At 36.4% G+C, this 23,989-nt stretch overlaps 1 protein-coding gene and 1 non-coding gene across 19 annotated transcripts in view; one reads left to right on the top strand and one right to left on the bottom strand.

The window, feature by feature from the left end:
• The window catches only part of CAPRIN2 (caprin family member 2), a 42,051-nt gene that overhangs the window by 8,406 nt on the left and 9,656 nt on the right, over positions 1-23,989 (bottom strand). For 6 of the 18 annotated variants that reach the window (XM_073788870.1, XM_019935670.3, XM_033866952.2 and 3 more), the window contains exons 4-15: positions 22,563-22,649; positions 18,958-19,032; positions 17,406-17,644; positions 16,097-16,179; positions 13,893-14,060; positions 12,833-12,876; positions 11,253-11,930; positions 8,640-8,762; positions 7,134-7,215; positions 6,036-6,091; positions 2,935-3,039; positions 1,493-1,639 (exon numbers count right to left, since the gene is read on the bottom strand). In XM_073788870.1, coding sequence (XP_073644971.1) covers positions 1,493-1,639; positions 2,935-3,039; positions 6,036-6,091; positions 7,134-7,215; positions 8,640-8,762; positions 11,253-11,930; positions 12,833-12,876; positions 13,893-14,060; positions 16,097-16,179; positions 17,406-17,644; positions 18,958-19,032; positions 22,563-22,649 — 1,887 coding nt within the window. Of the gene's footprint in view, positions 1-1,492; positions 1,640-2,934; positions 3,040-6,035; positions 6,092-7,133; positions 7,216-8,639; positions 8,763-11,252; positions 11,931-12,832; positions 12,877-13,892; positions 14,061-16,096; positions 16,180-17,405; positions 17,645-18,957; positions 19,033-22,562; positions 22,650-23,989 lie in introns of those variants that run through there. The other 12 variants (XM_019935679.3, XM_019935723.3, XM_019935696.3 and 9 more) reach the window with 9 other exon arrangements.
• LOC117314411 (U6 spliceosomal RNA) lies at positions 4,719-4,825 on the top strand. Its single transcript, XR_004529156.1, has one exon. It is a non-coding gene; the product is annotated as a U6 spliceosomal RNA (small nuclear RNA).

The following is a 23,989-nucleotide window of genomic DNA, read 5'->3' as shown; positions in this document are numbered from 1 at the left end:
GTAAAACAATGCCTGCCTTGAAAAATATATACGGTGAGGGAATGAATGAGCCATAGAATTGGAAATACCATAATTTAGTCAATCATTTCCCAGTTAACAGACGTTCAGATGGTCTCCAATTCAGACTGGTTTTGTTGCGATTGCTTTCTAGTGCCGTTATATACAACATATCTTCAGCTACTGAAGCATATCCTTAGCTACTAATCCCCTTGTTCCTGTAGTATGGATTCCTCAAGATGAAACTTCTGTCACGGCTTTATGCACCCTTTTTAAAAAATTTTAACAGGAAGTGCCTTTCCTAAAAGGTTGTGATGATTTACTGTCACATCAGCAGTGTATAAAACTTTCTTATTTCTTTCCCCACTCTAGATAATGTCAACTGTTTTAATATTTTCCAATTTGCTGAATGAATAATTGTATTTCATTCCAAATTAAAATTAAAAATCTTAAAACACACACCACACAAAAAAAGGTACTGTGACAAGAGTGTACAAGGCAAGCCCAGGGGACTAGTCTGGCAAGTTATACCAGACTTGAAAAGTTACTGAGTGTCAGGCAAAGGACTTTCAATTTCATTCTATAATGGACCCATATTTGCTTTTCATTAGGAGTAAGAAAAAGTTAGTAAAACTAATGTGGCAATACTGTGTAGGATGGATTGACAGGGATAGAGGGAAAGCAAGGACACAAAGCTGTGCTACGTGGCCAAGCAGGAATTAACAAGATTAGTGAATTCAGGGGTGTGAATTCACCAGACCATCTCCCTGCATTGTGCCTGCTTTCCACTACCACTCCACTGGCCCCCTCCCACCACCTGGAGTAGGACGAAAGTACCTGGAGTGGGACATTAAGCACCATCAGGAAAGGTACTTATTGGCTATCACTTTTTGCTTTTTTCTAAAGAAAAGTTTTATACTTATTCTATGTTTACAGAATAAACATACAAACCTAGTTGAAATATCACCTTAAAAAGTTTTAAACTACAATTTGTAGCGGAATATGTAATTCAAAATACCACAGAAATCTGAACAATTCTCCAAAACCCAGATGAGATGAAGATGAAATCAAATGAAAGTTTCAACAGTGATAGAACACACAAGTATGTGTCCTGTATTTCAGGTTATTGATGCCATGAAACATTACTACTGTGATATTAGTAATGGTTAGTATTATTAAGCTATTTACAGAAAATTATGTTTCTCACTCACATTTCATTTATTTAATATGGGTCCTCAGCTTTGCCTGCCACTAATTTTCAGAGGGGAAAATGCCCTGATAAAATTTCCATTCAAAATTATTGAGGCTTTGGATTTAATACTCTTCCCACACAAACAATATTTCCATTGGACAAATGCAAATTCTACCAGCCCAAAAAAGAGTAATAGAAAAGGCAAATTTTTTCACATAGTACCTAATGTAAGAGATGTAAGAGAAACAATAGCTTTTTAACAGGAATAATGAACTGCAATCATCATTCACGTTTCATACTCACTGTCTGCATGGCTTGAAAGGGTGCTGTGTTAATGGTTACTGAACTACTACTTGCTGGAGGTGACTGGAAGCCCTGTTCAGAGCCCTTTGACATGGGAGGATTTGGAGAAGCTAGTGAAGACGGTTTCTTGCTTGGGGGAACTGCTGCCTAGGGAGGAGAAATGCAATATCAGCCAATCACCTGCCATACAATAAACAGTTAACTTACACTAAACCCCAGACTGGCATAAGTCAGCAAGTCCTATAGGACGACATTTGGACACAGGCATGCAGAAGAATAGCTTTTGCTTACAATTTCAAATCTCAATTGCTGAGGATGCACACTAGCATTTGCTTTGCACGGCTTGCTGACTAAGTGAGAATCTTACTATTAATCAGTCTAACAGACGAGGGGCTGAACTTTTTATGAGTACCTAGTCCTTTTCAAACCCTGTAATGGTATTTTCCAGTTCGGAATCTAGTGTTATTCCAAATTTATACAGAAGAATTAGGCTTAAGAAAAACCTTGGGTTAGTTACTTAGTCAGTGTTAATTTTTCTCTATTTTAAAGTCTTATTAGTGGATTCCTCGGTCAGCTGCCTAAAAAAAGAAAACCAAACCTGAGCTAATCTTAACTAAGGGAATAAGCAAGTCCTTAATATAATAGATTATAAAGCCAAATGCTTTAAAAGATATGAAAAAACCAATACCAATGAGATTTTGAAGCAGACAGCTGTGACTCACTAGGTGGCAAACACTTCCTCTTCTTAAAATAAGGAACCAAGTAATTTTAATTTAGACCAAGTCAACACCATAAAAACTAATGCTTACCTTTACTTTCTTATACAATGAACACAAATTCTCATATAATAGTTAACCAAAAAATAATAATAAAACCTAAGAATTGCTAAATTAATCCAAAAAATCATCCTATCTTGCTATATCTATCTCAAGGATTTGCTCAAACACAGCAAAAACTTTCACTTGAAAATTGAGAGGAAAAACGTAATACTGTCAAAATGCTTTGACAAAATTGGGCAAAAAGAGAATGTAACTCATTCCAATTGAGTCAGTGCTAATATTAAAACTATAAAGTTATTGAGTCTTCTGTTACATGGATAAAACGATTTTTCTCCTAAGGAGTCCTTCAATATGAATATAGTGAGAAATTTGAACTAACCCTACCCTTACCTAGAAATTTTCATTTTTTTTGACACTAGCAATTTGGACATATTTATTGTATCTGAAAAGGCAATACACTATTAAGTCCATTTATACAGTAAGGTCACGATAAAGTTAGAGTTACCTGTATAAGTTCCAGGACTACAACATCTACAGAAAGCAAACATTAGTAAGGTATAAATGTTAAATCATTAAACTGATTATGCCTGTAATTCATACAATAAACTGGTTATGCTATTCTTTAAGACAGAAAAGAAATTAAGACAATGGGTCTCTTATTACCTCAGGAGTCTCTGAGGTCATAAACTCTGTTTCAGATCCTGAAGAGGCCTGATCGGTAGTAACCAAGCAAGCATTTGAGCTACAAGTAACTGGAGAAGAAGCAGCCTAAATATAGGAAGATATAAAACATTGTAAAAGGCACATTTTGTTCACTTTATATTTCTTGGGCTCTGGGCTTCCTAACACATTACTCTCGTTGAGCAATCACTAGTGCCAAATGGTATGCTAAACACTTTTAACACATATTAATATATTTAATCCTAACAATAACCCCGTGCAATAGGTACAACTATTCCCATTTTATTCATAATCAGGCAGAAGAAAAGAAAGTTAACTAATTTACCCAAGGTCACACTAAAATTAAGCAGAAGAGCTAAGATTCAAACCCAAGCAGTCAGCTACATTGCCTTTCCAAGCCTAGTCACCAGAGCTACACATCTAATCCCATCCTCATTTACCAAGACTCTTGGCCCTGGAAATCTGGGGTCAGATTTTCTATCAGGCTCTCAATAGCAGTTCCATGGGATGACCCCAGGGTACATTAATGCTCTAGGCACGGGCCTGCCAGGGATCATGACAACTATGCTTTTACTCTAAGTGCTCTCAGTGTCTTAAAGAAGTCGGCAGAAGTATAAATAGAAAGGATAAGCTCTATATAAATCACAATAGCACCAATATTCTAAGAAAAATTAAAACTAATATGTATAAAATACAAATTGGGAGAAAGCACAGTAGGAACTAATGCTGTGACAACTGTAACCAATTAAAAACTAAGAGTAGCTAGGAAGGAATGCTACGGCACAACAGGTACTACAACATAACAGAGATCCATAAAATTCTAGCAATGGCAAGGTCTGAAGTGTCGGTGAATCCACTCCTTTTATCTAAATGTTTCAGTGTGGTTCTCAGAAGCCCAAGTAATAAAATGGGTTAAATAGAAACTAATTAATGGTAACCAAATATCAGAACAGTTATGTTTCAGTGACCTTCTAGAAGGGTTCATCATGATATGCCACTTCTTGATAAGGAGATGGGGACCAAGTTCTAAAAAGCCTCATGGAAGACCTTTAAAAGGTCTTATGGAGAAAATTTTGAAATCCTTTAGAGCATTTAGTGTACCTAAATAAATAGATATAATTTAGATCTGACCAAACTATTAGAATTATTATAAAATGGTAGTGTTTCTAAAAGTAGGCCTTTCTTCTGGTCATCTCATTAAAACAATGAGACAACCACCCAAAATAAGTGAGACTGGCTATTGTGGGGACGTAACTAACTCTATTGCCAAAGAAAAATTCAATGATACTAAGTTAAGGCAACTTGGCCCACTTGATAGTTAAGCTTTAAAAGACTTTGAATTTTAGTTAAAACGTTAACAAAAAAGATGAAGAAACATTCTTTACATTAGTATTTATTTAGAAGTTACGGCAGTTCTTCCTTCCAAATTGTTGCTCTTTAAGAAGACTGGCTGGAGTTCGTTTTAAGTACTGCTGAGTAAGCATGATGTTTGAGGCCAGTGGTTCCAAAAAAATGTGCAGATTCACCCAGGGAGCAGATTAAAAATACAGATGACTAGACGACACCCCTGGAAATTCTGACCCTATAGGTTTACAGTGGTATCTAACAACACAGTCATCCCTCAGTATCCACAGGGAATTGGTTCCAAGACCCACTATGGATACCAAAATTCGCAGATGCTCAGGTCCCATAGTTGACCCTTCATACCCGTGGTTCCGCAACTTCGGATTAAACCAACCTCAGATCCGTAGTACTCTATGTATTTAGTGCTCACTTCGGCAGCACATATACTAAAATTGGAACGATACAGAGAAGATTAGCATGGCCCCTGTGCAAGGATGACACGCAAATTCGTGAAGCGTAGTACTCTACGAATTTGGTGGAAAAAACCCATGTATAAGTGGACCCGAGCAGTTCAAACTCATACTGTTCAAGGGTCAACTGTATGTACTTTTATTAAAGTGACGAAGTGATTCTGATGTAGCCATCCCACAGGCATGCCCTGAGAGCTACCAGACTATTGGTTTATCAAAAAAAATCTTAGGGCTTCCCTGGTGGCGCAGTGGTTGAGAGTCCACCTGCCGATGCAGGGGACACAGATTCGTGCCCTGGTCCGGAAAGATCCCACATGCCGCGGAGCGGCTGGGCCCATGAGCCACGGCCGCTGAGCCTGCGCGTCTGGAGCCCGTGCTCCACAACGGGAGAGGCCACAACAGTGAGTGGCCCGTGTACCGCCAAAAAAAAAAAAATCTTAACTTGTCACTTGAAAGCCTCATAAAGAACCTAATAGCTAGACCAGATAACATGGAATTCTTTAGTTAAAGCAGTGACTGGGGTGAGGGACCCTGCTTAACAAACACATTTTGAAAACCGAGCTACATCTTAAACTAGATATAAACCACTGTAAACAAATGGTATTTACTCATAAGTTTTTGGAAGGGAAGGCAACAACTGCTGAAGCACCTGATCAAAATATTTAACCTACTGTCAAAGCAGTTGCTGTCTAGAAAATTGCTGTAAGGTTTTCAGAGGGATCCTGAGAAAAAAATTTTTTTTAAAGTAATGACCAGAAAACTAGCAAATCTTGAACTTACTATTGATGGAAATGCAATGTGGCATTTACAGATCTCAATGATCTGGTCCCTTTATAACTCTAAGTGTGTTCTGTGAAAATCAGTTCATCAGAATGTTAGATATATGTAGGCGGGTGGGACTGGCTAACCATGAGTTAAGCAAAATTAGTTTCTTTCTTTACACCCTTTACTCTGCCAATATACTAAGTGACTTAGGTAGCTCAACAGCAAAGTAAGATTCCCAAAGTACCTCCGAATTCTTCAGGCTTACTCTTTCCTTACTAACATCAGCTAACCTCCTCTATTATAACAGATGACTTCCCCATGTTTATTAGGGAATCTTTTGAGAACCAGCTGTACTTAATCTAAAAAACTACATACCCTTAGAACATTTTCAATAATTTCATTAGGTATATTAGAATCAGCGAGTCTGATCATTCTTGCCAAAGCAAGAGTTTCCTCCCTGAATAGCAAAGAAGAGTAAATGAAAGATCAGTCTGGAAAAGTTACCTGTAATGGCTCTTGAAGAAAATCACTTTGATTGGATAGATTTTGTTCTGTAGATGCTGCAGAGAGGGAAATCAACAGTAAACTACTGAGGGAGGAGAAAAGTTTATGCATACCAACTGGGTGGAAACTAAAGTTTATACTTCATAAAACAAAGCAGTATCTGGCAGAACTAGCTCTCAAGTCCTTTCTATTGTAGTAGAGCTCTAAAAAGAGTCAGAGAGGATTACAGAAGAAAAGGATACTGGTTCCATCAATGGACAAAAGCAGCATTTCAAGGCTTCCAAAAGAAAAGAACTATGACTTTTAGAAAACTGGTCATTGTAATCTGGATGATAAAACCTGAGCTATCATGAGCAGTAATTAGCTGATACACTTTAAGTTACAAGTGCAGGGGTCATCTGGCTCTTCAGTTTTTTTTTTCTCTTTGATCATGTAAAATTAAATATACTTTTCAATTACATAGTTTCAGTTTGGTTTCTTCTTATTAATCTCTATCACTTTTGTTAAGTACTTTCTCTTCCTTCTCCTTACCCTACCCAGGAATTACTGGACCAGTCTTCTGGTTGGTGTCTACTGCTCACTGCAGCTGAACTATGGCTTTGATTATGTCATTCCACCTGAGATAAACTAGTGTAGAACAAAAAGCCTAAAGTCTGAAGCATCAGACCAGATTCAGATCTGGGCTGCATCATTAGTTACTGTGTTAACCTGTGCACTAAATACCACTGATGTAATTTCATTCATAGTTAGGATCCAAAAGCCTCCACACTAGACATACAGAGTTGAAAGAAGTCAAGCAGTTCTAGTCAGAATTCACTCCAAGAAGAATATAAAAAGTAGCAAAGACAACTAATATTGTGTACTTCCATTCACCTATCTGGAGACCTTCTCTAAAATGCAAACTGGTCAGTTAAGTACACTAACATCCTCATGGTAATTTACCTGTATGTAACTCTGATAACATATGTACACATTTAGAAAAAAAATAAACACACAGACATAGTTTAACCTTAAGATAATCTAGAGTAAAATTATATGTAAAAGAAGTAATTGGAAAAACAGCTATAGGTCTAACAAGTCTTAAGAATGAGGACATACCTACTGGGCTACCTGGAGTAGCTGAAGGCGGCTGTGATGATGGAATTGCACTTGGAGGTTTGTCAAAATCCAGAATAGATTCCTAAAGACAAGAGTTTAAATAATAAGTGAAAACAAAGATTATCATTTGTTGGTAAAGCTATTACCATTAAATTATTTATGATGTCAGCTACTTATTAGCTATAGGAATCTAGCTAATAACCATCTCAAGATGTTAATAACTTAGTCTTTATAGGAGAAGAAACAGAATTAAAAGCGAAATCTAAAGTAACTGTCAAACCTTAAAACTGTGTCAGGGGCTTCCCTGGTCGTGCAGTCATTAGGAATCTGCCAGCCAACACAGGGGACACGGGTTCAAGCCCTGGTCCAGGAAGATCCCACATGCCATGGGGCAACTAAGCCCGTGCACCACAACTACTGAGCCTGTGCTCTAGAGCCCGCGAGCCACAACTACTGAGCCCACATGCTGCAACTACTGAAGCCCACGTGCCTAGAGTCCATGCTCCACAACAAGAGAAGCCACTGAAATGAGAAGCCTGCGCACCACAACAAAGAGTAGCCCCTGCTCGCCACAACTAGAAAGCCCATGTGCAGCAACGAAGACTCAATGCAGCCAAAAATTAATTAATTAATTAAAAAAAAAAAAGACTGTGTCAAGTGTTAAAACTCCAATAGTAATTCTAAGGCCAAATGAGGAAAAGAAAACTCCTGACTTGAAGTCTTAAACGTTAATCCTAGTGTAGACTGAGCCCTCATTTTTATTATAACCAATGAGAGGGTCTAATTATTTTATCTCAACCACTAAACTAACTCATGCTCTTAGAGACTTTCATGACAAGAAGGCATTCTCTTCTCCCATCTGCCTATCCTGGTTATCCTAAAAATATTTCCAATGTTTTGAGTACTTAACTTATATACTTACAGTGATCGTTTTAGGTCTTTTATTTATCAAATAATCTGAAGAGGCATGCAATTCCCTCACTTTACAAATAAGCAGAAGGTTGGAGGTTAAATAACTTGCCACAGATCACACAACTGGTAACTGGTAGAAGTGGACTTAAATGCAGGTCTAATTCCAAAGCTCAAAATCTTTTTACTATACAAAAATCTCTTATTTGCCTACTTCATCCCTCAGTAATACCATACTATTCTGAAATTCTGTAAGAGTCTGTATGACACAATTGAGCATGTGTCATAATGAATGTCTTATGATTATCTACACACAACAGCAGCAATATCATTTGAGCACTTTATGCTTCTTACATGTTTAATTCATTTTATTACTCACAACAAACAGGAGTAGGAACTATTATCATTTTTTCAAAAAAGAAACTGAGGCAGAGAGTTAAGTAACTTGCCTAAATTCTCAGAGCTATGGCAGAACCGAGATTTGTACTCATTCTGGACACCAGAATCTATGCTCTTAACAACTTCATTTAATGCTTCACATCAGAAGCTAGCAGCCCCATGACTATCATTTAAGATTCACTTAATAATGACTCATACTTGCATAAAGTTACAAGTTCCTTGAATCTGGGTCATCAGATCCTGCAGTTTTTCTTTCCTCAATACTGGATCCTTTGGAAGGGTAGAGGAAGAACCTACAGGCTGATGCATAGGCTTAGGCACCTATAAGATAAACCCATAATGTATAAGAGTGAAATTCAAATTCAAAAGCCTAATTCAGGAAACTAAGCTTATCACTACATCTTAATGTAATCAAAACACATAGCAGTGTTCATTTATAGATTTATCTCAGGTAAAGAATTTCCACATAAATGCATTTTCTAAGTAATTTAAGCAAACTTTTCATGTTTCCTCCTTCAGAACAACTTTAATGGGAAATGTTTCTAAACATCATCTTTTTAAAGGGAAGGCCCAGAGCAACAGAACTTCCTTTGTAGAAGTTCTCTCATTATGGACATCAGTTACCCTGTGTGCTCTATGATAAGATGCCACTGACTATAATATAAAACACATCAATGATTTTTTTCCCCAGGGAAAAAAATTACTACCTCCACATTAAATATACATCCCATTTTTAACACATATCTGATTTCAGAAACAGTAAGATGTAAAAAGCACATACATATATATCCTAGAGTTGAGGAAATATACTATTATATTCTGTTATACAGTGGGTATACTTTGTGGGGGAGGGGGCTACTGATGTTTAGAAGGTGGTTCGCCCTCCTGCTAAATTTCTTATGATTGCTGAATACCCTGAAATACACCTCATGTTTATGGTTATTTCTTACAGGTATCAGCAAGCCTGTCCCTACCAGCTCCTCTTCTCCACCTTCTAATTCACTGGGGAGTCACATAGCTAAACTTGTCAACAGTGTCATAAAATAACTGTTAATAGACCCTAAGGGAATATATGAAAGGCTCTTTTAAGAGAAAAGTATGAACTTTAGTGATTTATTTCATGTTACCTAGTCTTTTGGCTTTGAACTCTATTTTGCCCTTGACAGTACTTGGTCATGTTCCAAACAGCTGAGATTTCAATACAGATAGAGGAAAATACTCTACTATACAGAGAAGCGTCCTCTCAGTCACTGAGAGACCCTGTAACTTCAATATAATGATGTCTGTGCCATAAAGCACATTAAATGAGTTTTGACCTTTCCAATTAAACACCCTTAATTTTAAATACTATTCAGCAAACAGCATGGTATCAATATTCTGGCACGGTAAAGGTTCAGCACTGCTATACCTAGTGGAATTTTTAATTGCGGTTTTTTAAACAGCTTTATTGAGGTATTAAATTGGGTTTTTAGATATAAATCTCTCAAAATAGTTGCTATATTACAATTACTGTCATATGATATCTAGTTTATGAAAAAGGCTATTAATCTTCTGCAGGGTCAGGAAGAAGCTAAAATTATATTACCACTTAAAGAGGAAGAAAGGAAAATAAAAGGAGACAAATAATTCTAAAATTCTCTTCCCATAAGGTAGAATTGAGGCGGGGGTAACTTATAAAATGCAATGCTTTGAATTCCCTAAGCAAAATGTTTTTCTCCCCCCACCTTTTTTAATTAAAGTATAGTTGATTTACAATATCGTGTTAATTTCAGGTGTACATCACGGTGATTCAGTTTTATGTGTGTGTGTGTATTCTTTTTCAGAGTCTTTTCCCTTATAGGTTATTACAAAATATTTAGTATAGTTCCCTGTGCAATAAAGTAGGTCCTTAGCAAAATGTTTTTCAAACTGTTAGAGGACCAAAGATTTCCGGGCATGCCTTTGGCTAAAATGGTGTGGAAGTACAGCAACACTACTAGATGTATATGGAGAACACTGGGAGGGTAGCAAGTTCACATTTCTTAGCAAACAAGGTGGTAACAAGTCTTCAACAAGTCTGCAATGAAACAGTGGTAAATAACTTATGCTTTAATAAAAGACAACACTAACTAGCATCGTATCCAAGATTATTCATTATAAGGCTTCTTATCTTACTGACATGCGTTATTTATCATTAGCAGAATGAGGCCTTATATTTGAACTAAATCTCATACTCCAAAACCTAATTACAGAATATTTAATGGCTATACTTTTCATCTGCAGAAAATTCTTCTGAAACAGAAATAGATAACTAATTCAGATCCTTCCCCAACTACTGCTTCTTCTGAAACAGGACATGAAAGATTCCTGTTTCTTCTCCTGACCATCTGTACCTTCTTCAAAGAGGACAGCCTAATTTGAGTGACTATAAATGAAAGAGAAGGAAGAGAATACAGAAAAATGTAACTTGTCAGAGAAAGGTCTCCTGCCTTTTGACATGCATTTACGTTTCTCACTTCTTCAACATTATGGTTTTTTCTGAACTATCCACTATTTTGATGTTATATCATGTCATTAAAATTTGAGCACTAAAACAATATTTTCTAGTTGTGGAAATTTCACTTCAGGTTAGGCGCAAATGACAGATTAAATCTGCTTCCAATTTTCTAGGGAAAACAAATTATGCTTTAAAGAGCTAAGTGAAATACTTAATACATTAATTAAACATGGGTTTTACTGATCTTTTCCTAAAGAGAACTTTTAAATTATCACTACCACAAATCTCTATTTATGCCTACATTGATAGGAACAAACTGATACAAATCAACTCACATCTTTGGGTTCTGTATTAAACTTCCTGGGCAGCAGCTGGTCATTTGGTATGAGGCTTGCTGTAGCTACCCCCCAGGACTTTGGAGAAATCTGTGATTGTGTTGTTAAAGGGTGTTTTTGACTCTCAACATTGTTTTCCCAGGATTTTGGAGTCTCTGGCGGTCTTGAATCCTGTTCTTCACACGTGGGAGTGGTCCATGACTTGGTGATGTCCTGTTCACTCTGCACAGAAGGTGTCCAAGACTTTGGAGTTTGCTTCTTTGGATCCTGTTCTTTCTGCAGCTGAACTGGCCAAGGCTTTGGTGTCTCCTGCTTCTTCTGTTCCTCTTGAATGTATCCCACTTTGGATTTAAGAGCTTCTTGCTTCCACTGGCTAGGAGTTGCCTTGGTTTTCGAGACATCCTGCTTCTTCTGCTCTTCCTGCAGAGTGGACCTGAGTTTTGGAATCTCTTGTTTCCTCTGTTCTAAGGAAACTGCAGGCTTTGATACCTCCTGGTGCTTCACGGAAGACTCCCAGGACTTGAAGGATTCCTGTTTCTTCTCCTGACCATCTGGTTCGGTAAGCACATCCCAACATTTGGGGAGATTTGGTTTTCTAGCATAATCTGCTTCCCAAGATTGCTCTTCATCTTGTTTACTTGAATAATCTACTTCCGTCATGTAGCGTCTGTTAAGAAACTAAACCACAGGGAAAATGTGCTCAAGTCACAGTCTGTAGAAGACCTTGAAGGGAATACTGAACTCCTATGTCCACTGGTCTGAGCCATTGTGCTAACAGGAAACTTCTAACCTTATCCTACTTGAAAAGAGTATTCTACTTTTATGTCCATTCCTTTCCCCTCAATTAACAGAAAGACAAACTTCAAAAGTATACTTCAAAAGTAGCAACCTATATTTGATTCACCTGAGACTGGTAAGCAGTGCACACCGTGGTGCCACATTTGCTTGACTCAGGCTCTTTTACCAAGGTTACTCTGCCTCTGCCAGGCTTAGGACCACCTGACCCCCTTCAAGTTAAGGCAGAGGGTAGTTCAACTACACAAAGTCCTACTCTTTACACTGAAGCCTTATGTTTCCTGAATTACCAGCCTTTTCTTTATTCCCATTATATATCAATCATACTGTGATTTTGCTTCTTCCATTCTTTTCGGCTTCCATGAATTCCGATGTCACTTCAGAAAGAGAACAAATGCCCTCTTCTATTACCAATATGAGTAAATTCTGGAAAGAGCAAAATCCCACCCATCTTCAAATTCCAATACAGGGACCAAAACCACCATCACCACCAGCTAACACTTGAGCCGTTCTGCGTGCCAGGCCAAATTGTAAGTAATTCAGATTTAACCTTCAAACCTCACAATAACCATATGAGGCAGGCATTGTTATTATCCCCATTTTATGTAGGAGGATAACAGACACAGCTGGGCTATATATCTTGCCCAAAGTCATTAAGCTAATAAGCTGCAGAGCCAGGATTCAAGCTTAAGCAGTCTAGCTCCAAAGCCTCAGCTCCTAACCACAACAATATACAAAAGTCTCAAAAAACAAAATTGACTGAAAATTACCTTTCGGTACCTTACCTCTTGTGGTTGTATCTCTGGCTGTGCAAGTTCCATAAGAGACTCTGAGAAGATAAAAGGAATATTAAATAAGTACTAGGTAAACTACAAGTTTTTAGACTGATTACACTGTAATTCATTCCGGGCATATTTCAGAACAGTAACAGAAAAAGGATATTCAGAATAGTAACAAATTTCAGAATAGTAACAGAAAAAGGATAGTGCAATTAAGTACAAATTAAGGCAAATTTCAGAATAGTAACAGAAAAAGGATAGTGCAATTAAGTACATTCAGGGCAGGAGTAATTCTCACTATTGGGTGCTGGTCAAAAGCATGTGGTCTGAGGCTAGTTGAAGCTAGTAGCTCTGCTTATATAAGACACTTTTCTGAAGTCACGTTGTAGTTAAAAACTGATTTCTGACTGAAAATAGGACTATCTCCTCTTACCCACAAACACAGCTTCTTTCAAGTTGGATTTATAGCTCTGGTGCCATGGGGTAAACGAGAAATACTCGAATCTTGCTAGTGGCTACCAAAAGGCTGCTTGGACTACCTCCTTAGAAGTAATATTTCTTAAATAACTCCAGCCTCAACAATAAATAGCCAAGGTGCCATTTATTCAAAGTATTTCTTCCCCAAGAAAAGTGGAATTTTGAAAAACATTATTTCTTTTACTGATTTTGGCAATTTTTTTCCTAAATCAATATGTTAACCTTAGATTATTTACATTCTTGTTCTATACAGTATTGGAATGTACTATAACTCACATTTTAAACAATGGTTTTAAATGGAATGATCCTAATAGTTTAACAAAGAATTCAAATTCCATAAATGCCTCATTTTAACAGTGTACTCTCTTGTAACAAAGTATAACCTAATGTTTCTATTAAGGTTGACTCTGCAAATCATGGTAGTAAAGCCTAGAGATGTGTCCTAAACCTAGGCTTATCCTGGGGCAAGTAAAGATTTCTATGCATGTAGAAAATAAAATTAAAATAATCATTTTACAATGATTTGACTCATTTTGGTTAAGTGTTAAAAATGCAACCACTATAAACAATTTCAGAGATCACAACAAACCTGACTCTTTGACAGATTCAGTCTTCGATAATTGTTTTTTCTTCTCTGATTTTATTAGCATTTCTTCCTCCAATGATACCTCTTTTTCCTTAGCATTTTTTGGAACTGGGATACTTTCAAAATAGCCTGAGTTCAACAATTTAGATAGCAGATCTTTCATGTGTTTGTCTAAGAAAGAGTGATTAAGACTTCGTTATCACATAGCCTAATAGTTCATGGAAAATTATTTGGAATAGAAACCGTAATATAATTTTATCCTAGTTGTAGTATGTCATTATAACAGTCTACACTGAGGGTATTCAAAGAACTGGTCGTACCATGAAAAGGAAATATGCAGTCCATCGTTACGTCATGCTGAATCAATATAAATTTTAAAAATCAGAATCCCAAAGTTTAGCAAGTCACTTAAGTTTCCCTGGGCCTCCATTTACACCATTTGAAAAATGGCTAAAAATCAGAGACTCCAATCAAGGACTTTATCTAGTATGTTATAAAAGCACACATCTATTCCCTGAGCTGGGAGAAAAGTGATTCCTCCCATCTGCCCCCAAGACATCACAAAAAGCAATTACTCTACCTTCCCCAAGTAATTAGGCTTTAAGAGAAATAAACAACACAGTTCCTCAAACATAAACTTTAGAAAAACCTATTTTGGACAACCTCTAAAGAATTTTTAAAGTATAAAATTCCATGATTAAGATTTTACTCTTGAGTTATGCTATATTTCACTCCTAGCACATCACCATTTGATGATCAAGAAAAATCTTAAAATGATGTTATTAAAGTCACTGTACCATAAATAGGTCTAAAGTCTATTTTATTTTTAATATCCACTAAAAACATAATTCCCAAATTAAGCAGAGTTCTCATACTTGATTTGCGTCTACTATTCCTTTCACAGAAATACTGTGACACACAGATGACCTTTTTTTTTTTAAATCAAATTCGAGGTGTAATTTACAAAATTCACATTTTAAGTGTACATTTTTAACAGATGTTAACAGTCATGTTACTTCCACCATAACCACGATACAGAACATTTTAAACAACTCAAAAAGTTCCCTTATGCCCCTTTTATAATCAATCTCCTCCCTCTACTCCCTGGCAACCACTGACCTGCTATCGTTCCAGTTATGTCTTTTCTAGAATTTCATATAAATGGAATCATACAATATGTTCTCATTTTTTGTCTGGCTTCTTTCACTCAGCATAATTATTTTGAGATTCATACATGCTGTTTCAGTATCAATAATTCATTCCTTTTTTCATTGCTGAGTAGATTCCATTGCATGAATATATCACATTTTGTTTATTAATTATCAGTTGGTGTACATCCGGGATGTGTTCAATTTGGGACTATTAGGATAAGCTGGTATGAACATTCATGTACAAGTACTCATGTGAATGTATGTTTTCAATTCTCTCCGGTACCAGAAGTGTAACTGCTTGGTTATATAGTAAGTGCATGCTTAATTTTATAAGAAACTAACAAACTAGTTTCCAAAGTTTTTGTATCATTTTGCATTCCAGCCAAGCAATAAATTTCTGTGGTTTAAACTTTAAAGGACTTAGAAATTGAGATAGTTATTCATACTTAAATATTTTTAAAAAGGAAGCAATCACTAGTAACAAAATGTTTACCAGCTTCCAATGAGTTTTCATTATCCTAAACTAGTACACAAAACTGTGTACTTCATGTCCAAACATTTGTACTTGGTCATTTGGCCAAAGCCTATCTAGGAAGCCAAAAGGACTCTTTCTCCCCAGATCATTTCCAGACCAATAGACAACAATATTTGAATAGACTATGTAGCCAAATCATTCTTATTTTCTTAAGCAGGTCTGATAGATAAGCCTTGATATTAACAATATGTGGATTTAAGATTTGTAAATAGAACAGGTACTACCACGCACAATAGAGAACTGAACCCCAAAATGCTCAAGCACTAGTCCCTAGCTCTTGTTCCCAAATGACAGTGACTCGTCACCTCAAAACTCTCCCTAGGCTCCATTTTAGCGAGTACAATTATACAATAGCTGCTTTTAACAGAACTAAACAAAGATATCATTCTGCCGATGAATCTAGTATTGTCAGACATGTAAGTTCTGATGGACTGACACAGTTTTGGCCCTCAATATCATACTAAACTCCTAGATGTAAAGTTTAGTATTTACTGCATAAGTCCAGAGTAGAGAAAACTCACATGTCGTTCCTACCACTGCTTTCTCACTACCTTCCAAAAGGTCCCAAAAGTACAAGGATGACTGCTCCATCTGGTCTTCAACACTGACAAGGAAAAGCAGCAGCAGAACAAAGTGGCTTTAGAGGCACATATATTTATATATGGAGCAGTACAATTTATACAATATAACCCATCAACAATTAAGACATTCAATGTTAATTTTGTGTTTTTTTACTCTTTGGAAATGAAAAATTGAAATTTTATAAAAGATGACTAAATACCCATTTATGGATTTCAAACGTTCAGCATTTTTCCTTAAAACAACTAAAATAAAGATTTTACCAAATACAGCTATTAAGGAATAGAACAAAAAGAGTTTAAAGCAATCAGTGTGGTATCCTTCATTATCAAGTATATGCCCTAGATAAAAAAAAAAAAACAGTGGAATGGAAATATTAAGAGCTGCATTTGTCTTTAAAGAGAGCAGCTCATTTTTCAAATTGTTTCACTTACATTTCACATATTAAAGTAAGCCACATTCCTTGGATCTACCAAACTGAAGCAAGAGAAGGAAGCATCCAAATAGGTAATGATGATGGAACAGACTATTGGGATGGGAATAAATATATATATATGGCTATATATAAGTAATTAAGAGTTTTATCAGGTTTCTTCCTGCACTGATAGGGCTAATTTCTAAAGCAGTTGAAATCTAACTGCTTTTGCATGGCTAACAGACACAGCATTGAAACAACCTGTATCTAACAAACCAAAAGCATACAGCTTCTGCTCATTAGCTGATTTACTCCATCTAAGCAAAAACAGTAAATAGATACTGTAGGAGAAAAAAATTGGGTTGCCTCAATTTGCTGGTTTTATATTTTAAATTATCAGATTTGTTTCTCAGTATTTACTCACAGCCTAAGAAGAACACTCAATACTAATCAAGTTAAATTTTATTCACCTCCACTTAAGTACAGCAGTAGTAAGGAGGCAAAGACTCTCAGGTAACACAACAGCCTGATATAATTACAAAAAATTTTTAAGAATATACATAATTAGTATTATGGTTAATACCTATACAAGGTTAAAACTTGATCAGACATTTTAAAAATCAGTGTTACAATAAGGAAGCAGGTTAATGAGATCATTCAAATTCACTTTCTTAGTAGACAGGCTATCAACCTCGTGAGAGTCTGGGCAGGCCAACGTTTCCAAAGCTGAATATATATATATACACATACACACATACATATACATATATACATGCTGAAAAGCTAGACTAAAGTGTTATGTGTCCTGTTTCAGGAAAATATTTTCATTAACTTACCTCAGACTTTCATTTCTTTCAGGACAGGTCAATTTTGAAAATTTAATGAGGTAGTCAAGTTCTTTTAAAGGCAAATACACTGCACCATTCAAGCCCCCTTTGAAGTCTTTCTGTACATGTTCCTGCATCAAGTTCTGTAATACATACTGAACTTGAAGTATAGTGCGAAGCTTTTTCTTCTCAGCCTCAAGTTTTAGCATGTGCTCCCTTCTCTGGGCTTTCTTCTGCGCTTTAAGCAGCTGTTAAAACAAACGCTAATTAAGACTGACAACTCTCCACAACCCATACTAGCAATCCATTCGTCTACAAAAGTCCAATCCCAAAGAGTTGAGATTAGATGATAAATCTCAAATATATAACACTGACTGTGAAACTGACAAGGTCATTTAACCGCCTGCTTGCTTTTTGAGCTAAAGAAGTCACCCAGTACTTAGCTGGTTTGTCTCAGCTAACCAAAGCTAAAGAAGTCTAATATGTGACTCCCAACCCCAGGCTGAACCTAGTACCTCTACTATCACCATGATGAGAAGCAAAGTACCTATCGTTAATGTCTATATTAATCATAAGGTTTTACTTTTCCATATTATGTATACCAAGCCTTTTTAGGCTAAGTATTTTAAGAAAATGCTTCAGTTTAGTTTGGGGTTTTTTTTAAATCTTATGTTCCAGGGGAAGAGTATTTAAAATGGTTGATTTTCAACCAACCAAAGAAGACTGCTTAAAGCGTAAGGAACTGAAAACCAAACAGAAATAAAATGTCTTACAAATGTAATGCCAAAAAAACAGCCACAGCAAACAGGGGTTTTTTTAAGCAAAACTGAGAGAGTTTTCATAATAGTTTGTCATGGAAACACACATGGAAAATTAGTGGAATGTAAGTTTTCCCTCAAATGCGTGTGTGTGTGTGTGTGTGTGTGTGTGTGTGTGTGTGTGTGTGTGTGTGTGTGTGTGTGTGTAGACTGAGCAGCTCCGAGTCTACTCTAAAGCTTACAACTGTAATACCTTAAAGTCTGATATAATATGTGGGTTCCAAAAGTGGCTTCTCATTTATAAAATACCAATAACAAAAAGTACCATCTATTTCCACTGAGAAACCCAAAAGGTCTTTTCTCCCCATAGGTGTTTTTCTGTTTGTAATGTTTCCAACGTACTGGATATTTTCCAAGGTATGAAAATTAAGATAACAAAAAAAAAAACTTTTATATTTTTCCTATAGATGAGTTAAAGTACTTTGATTCAGCATCAACATTTAAAACTCTACAAAAGAGACATTCATAAATCCTAATCAAGATGGGGCCTTAAAAAAAAAAAACCTCAGGAAAAAGATTCATTATGGCATTATTAATTCCTTTCTACAGGGTATGAAAGCAACTTAATAAATATGACTTGTGCTACTACCAGGGACAAGAGACAATGGCTGAAGATAAAATTTTAAGAGTGAGAAATGGACTGGTTGGGGGTTACGTGGGCAAGGGTATTTTCTTCAGGACGGCAAAGGCTCAGAAAAGCTTTTTCCAAGACCTTAATATGGACTTACACCAATAACACTTACCAAACTCAGCTTCTGCTTGAGAGGAGGAAAGACGATAGAGGTGGCAATTCTAGCTCTCCAAGACAGTGGGATTCCCTTGGACACAGATTCATGATGGTATAAGAAAAGGCAGTTGGTGCTGAGGACATCTTCAGGACTATATCACATGATTACCTCAGATCTCTCTTTGGCCACCTCCCAGGGTTGGATTAGGTGTTCTTATGGGCTCAGGTCATCCTGAACTTCCCCTATCAAAGTATCTATTATATGAAATGCTTATCTTTTTCTTTAGCTGCATCCCCCTTACGCTTCAGCTCCATGATGGCAGGGACTATACCTCTGTTGTTCACCAGTATATCACTAGTACCCAGCACAGAGTCTGACACATGACAGAACCTCAAATATTTATCGATTCTATCAGGTATCAAGTAAGAAACATGCTGTCTCCTACGTCATAATCAGATGTCATGAAAACCACTGACAGCAGCCTATTCTTATTTATGTGGAAACTAAGAAATCAGGTGACTTCTCTTCTTTCAGTTGAAAACTGATTTAGAAAGAAGATATGAAGTAAACTGCTGTCAACCAATAGCACCAAACCATAAAATTTATTTTCTGAACCATGACTTAGAATGATAAATCCCCAAAGGACAAAGCTCATATCATGAAGATAAAGAGAGATGTGGTGGGCTGAAGGCTTCCAACTTTAGTTTGAAGGGAAAGAAGAAAATGCTACACAAACTGCAAAACAGGCTACCATAGAAGAGGTCTGACGAAAGAGTTAAAAAAGAAAGCCCCCAAATTCCTAGGCTGGAAGGTACTTCGCTATAAAAATAGTGAACCTTGGACTTCCCTGGTGATGCAGTGGTTAAGAATCCGCCTGCCAATGCAGGGGACATGGGTACCAACCCTGGTCCAGGAAGATCTCATATGCCACAGAGCAACTAAGCCCGTGCGCCACAACTACTGAACCTCTGCTCTAGCCCACACGCCACAACTACTGAAGCCCAGGCACCTACAGCCCGTGCTCTGCCACAAGAGAAGGCACAATGAGTAGCCCCCCCCCACTCACCGCAACTAGAGAAAGCCCACGCACAGCAATGAAGACCCAACGCAGCCAAAAATAAATAAATTAATTTTTTAAAAAAAGTGAACCTCCATAGGTGCCTGGCACATGGATGGTGTTTAAAAAAAGATTTAAATCTAAATATTTGCAAATGAAGCAACTGACAAAGGATTAATCTCCAAAATTTACAAGCAGCTTATGCAGCTCAATAACAAAAAAACAAACAACCCAATCCAAAAATGGGCAGAAGACCTACACAGACATTTCTCCAAAGAAGATATACAGACTGCCAACAAACACATGAAAGAATGTTCAACTTCATTAATCATTAGAGAAATGCAAATCAAAACTACAATGAGATATCATCTCACACCAGTCAGAATGGCCATCATCAAAAAATCTAGAAACAATAAATGCTGGAGAGGGTGTGGAGAAAAGGGAACCCTCTTGCACTGTTGGTGGGAATGTAAATTGATACAGCCACTGGGGAGAACAGTATGGAGGTCCCTTAAAAAACTACAAATAGAACTACCATATGACCCAGCAATCCCACTACTGGGCATATACCCTGAGAAAACCATAATTCAAAAAGAGTCATGTACCAAAATGTTCATTGCAGCTCTATTTACAATAGCCCAGAGATGGAAACAACCTAAGTGTCCATCATCGGATGAATGGATAAGGAAGATGTGGCACATATATAAGATGGAATATTACTCAGCCATAAAAAGAAACGAAATTGAGCTATTTGTAATGAGGTGGCTAGACCTAGAGTCTGTCATACAGAGTGAAGTAAGTCAGAAAGAGAAAGACAAATACCGTACGCTAACACATATATATGGAATTTAAGAAAAAAAAAAGTCATGAAGAACCTAGAGTAAGACAGGAATAAAGACACAGACCTACTAGAGAATGGACTTGAGGATATGGGGAGGGAGAAGGGTAAGCTGTGACAAAGCGAGAGAGAGGCATGGACATATATACACTATCAAACGTAAGGTAGATAGCTAGTGGGAAGCAGTTGCATAGCACAGGGAGATCAGCTCGGTGCTTTGTGACCGCCTGGAGGGGTGGGATAGGGAGGGTGGGAGGGAAGGAGACGCAAGAGGGAAGAGATATGGGAACATATGTATATGTATAGCTGATTCACTTTGTTATAAAGCAGAAACTAACACACCATTGTAAAGCAATTATACTCCAATTAAAGATGTAAAAAATAAATAAATAAATAAATAAAAAGAACATGATACATTGAAAAAAAACACCTGAGTGGAAAATGAAAATTTGACAGGGTAACTCAGAAAAGAGAGTTAACAGAAATTTTTAAGTATTATAAAAATATACTTCAAACCTCCAACCAGAAGGCAGATGTAAAAGATCATTTTTTTAGCACAATGGACCAAAACTAAATAAACTTAACATATGGGGGGTGGGGGGACGGGGAATCAATCACACAAGAAAAAAAATGACTTAGAAGTATTGTATCTAAAACAGCCTAGAAGTATTTAACAACTGTGAAACTAACAGAAAGTATTATAATTAAGTGATGAATAAGTAAACACGAGTTAAAGTGTGCTATGGATAACAAAGCTAATATCATCTTAGACTTGCATTAACAGAATTATCCAGAAAACAGAAGGAAGTGTCTCTATACTACACTATTTTAGGTTTCACAATACCTTTCAAAAGTTAATTAAGTCAGACATCCAGAAGAGAGCAACTCAGAACTATATTTTACAAGGATTAAGATGGTAGCTGTCTTCAGCTTCAGAATGATGTTTTGGGGTTTTTATTTTTTTATTGGTTCTTTTTTGATGCCACAGGAATGGAGAAGAGAATTTTAATTCGCCAAACAAGAAAATATCCCAAAAGTAGAAAAGACTATCTTATGAGGCATGCTCCCCATCTCAGAAATGAATTTACCAAATTATTTCCTCAATTGGTAGAACATGATCTTTCAAGGGCCATCTAACACTAAGATTCTAAAACAATGAAGAATACTTCATTAATGAATGCTTAAGACTTCACTATTAATTACTGATTAAATCTGTGGAAGAGAAAAGTTTGAGTTGCCAACACAGAGCAATTGAAACAAGCAGTGGGACCAGACTTAACGCTATTTAAATGTAAGATGAACCATAAATTTTCCTGGTAATAACTACCACGCTCTCAAGAAGAGTCTACCAGTAACGCTAAACTTACAAGCCTATGTAATATAAATTTTCAAGCCTATATTCTAAAACGTCTTTAATAAATGTTATCTGTCAAAATAGTTTTCATGCCCCTTCTCAATGATTTCCGTAATTCCACAGTGAAATAATACACATTAGATAACTAACACTTTATTCACAATGCCTCATATTCAGATAACATTTGTGCTGAGACTCTAGAAATCTGAAAACACTAGTTCTTCAGAAACTATACTCCTCCCCACCTCCCCCGATAAAATATCAGCAGGAATGAGATGAACAATAACCAAACACCATTATCAGACACTTGATATTTTCTTCAAGATCAGTGGTTAAGTTCGTTTTAGGAAAAGCAAAGAAAACATACTCACATCTTGGCTCAGTCCAGAAAAGGTTTTCTGAAGCTCCTTGGCAAATTCTAAGTTATGTAGCACTTCTTCATATTTCTCAACTGCTTCCTACCGAACAGGATAAAAAAAATCAATTCTGTGAACTTCTAAGTACAAATATCTCAAAATAAGTTCCTTAATAACAGCAAAGGAGATTTAAGACTTTAGGAACTAGCCATTTACTATACATACTCAAAAAAAGTATGGAGAAAGTATTTAATAGAAGTTACATAAAGTTAAATTTAAAAATTCAATTGTTTATGCTAGAAATCTGAACCATAATAATAATAAAGCTGACTATCTATAAAGTCTAAGGTCAGAGAGGCCTGTGGGTTTTAAGAGCACTGAGCCAATAGGATTCCTCTGTCAATATTCATTCACTACACAAATATATTACACAAATAGCACAGTGAGAATCACACAGATGAAAGCAACCTCAAGAAACTTATACTATGGTAGGAAAGACTTGTAAATAATTACCTATAACAGACAAATTAAGTATTGTGACAGAAATATTGTATATATATATATATATATATATTTTTTTTTTTTTTTGGCCACACCGTGCAGCTTGTGGGATCATAGTTCCCCAACCAGGGATTGAACCCGGGCCCTCAGCAGTGAAAGTGCAGAGTCCTAACCACTGGACTTCCAGGGAATTCCCTGTAAATTTAAAGAGGAAAATTTTCTTTGAGATTTCACAGATGAACGAAGTTGATAATTAGAGAAGGGGTAGGTTGTTTTGTTTTGTTTTTTAATTGGGGTATAGTTGTTTTCCAATGTTGTGTTAGTTTCTACTGTACAGTGAAGTAGAATTCCCTGTGCTATACAGCACGTTCTCATTAGTTATCTATTTTTTTGGTGGGACTTTACCTCAAAGGGCCATTATGAAACAGAACAAGATGGGGAACTTGTCCAATCAGACAAAGGCATATTACAAAGCCTCCATGGTTAAAATAATATAATATTCCACTTCTGGGTATCTACCCAAAAGAAATTAAAACATATGCCCACTTAAAGACCTGTAAGTAAATTTATATAGTACATTATTCATTATAGCCCAAAATAAAAACAATCCGAATATTCAGCAACTGGTAAATGGATAAGCAAAATGTGTTATAACCATACAAAGGAATTCTAGTTAGCAATGAAAATAAATGAATTACTGATACATGCTATAACATGGATGAACCTCAAAAACATAATGGTAAGTCAAAAAAGCCGGATGCAAGACTTTATTTTATATGAAATATCCAGAAAAGCCAAATTTATAGAGATAGAAAGCAAATAAGGGCACAAAAGAGAACTTGAAGGGGTTATAGAAATGTTCTAAAACTCGATTGTTGTGATAGCTGCGTAACTCTACAAATTTACTATAAATTATTGAATTGTACGTTTACAATGGGTTA

This window comes from Tursiops truncatus, chromosome 11 (assembly GCF_011762595.2).
Source record: "Tursiops truncatus isolate mTurTru1 chromosome 11, mTurTru1.mat.Y, whole genome shotgun sequence".
Classification (NCBI taxonomy): Eukaryota; Metazoa; Chordata; class Mammalia; order Artiodactyla; family Delphinidae; genus Tursiops; species Tursiops truncatus.
This window is presented reverse-complemented; position numbering and strand designations above follow the sequence as displayed.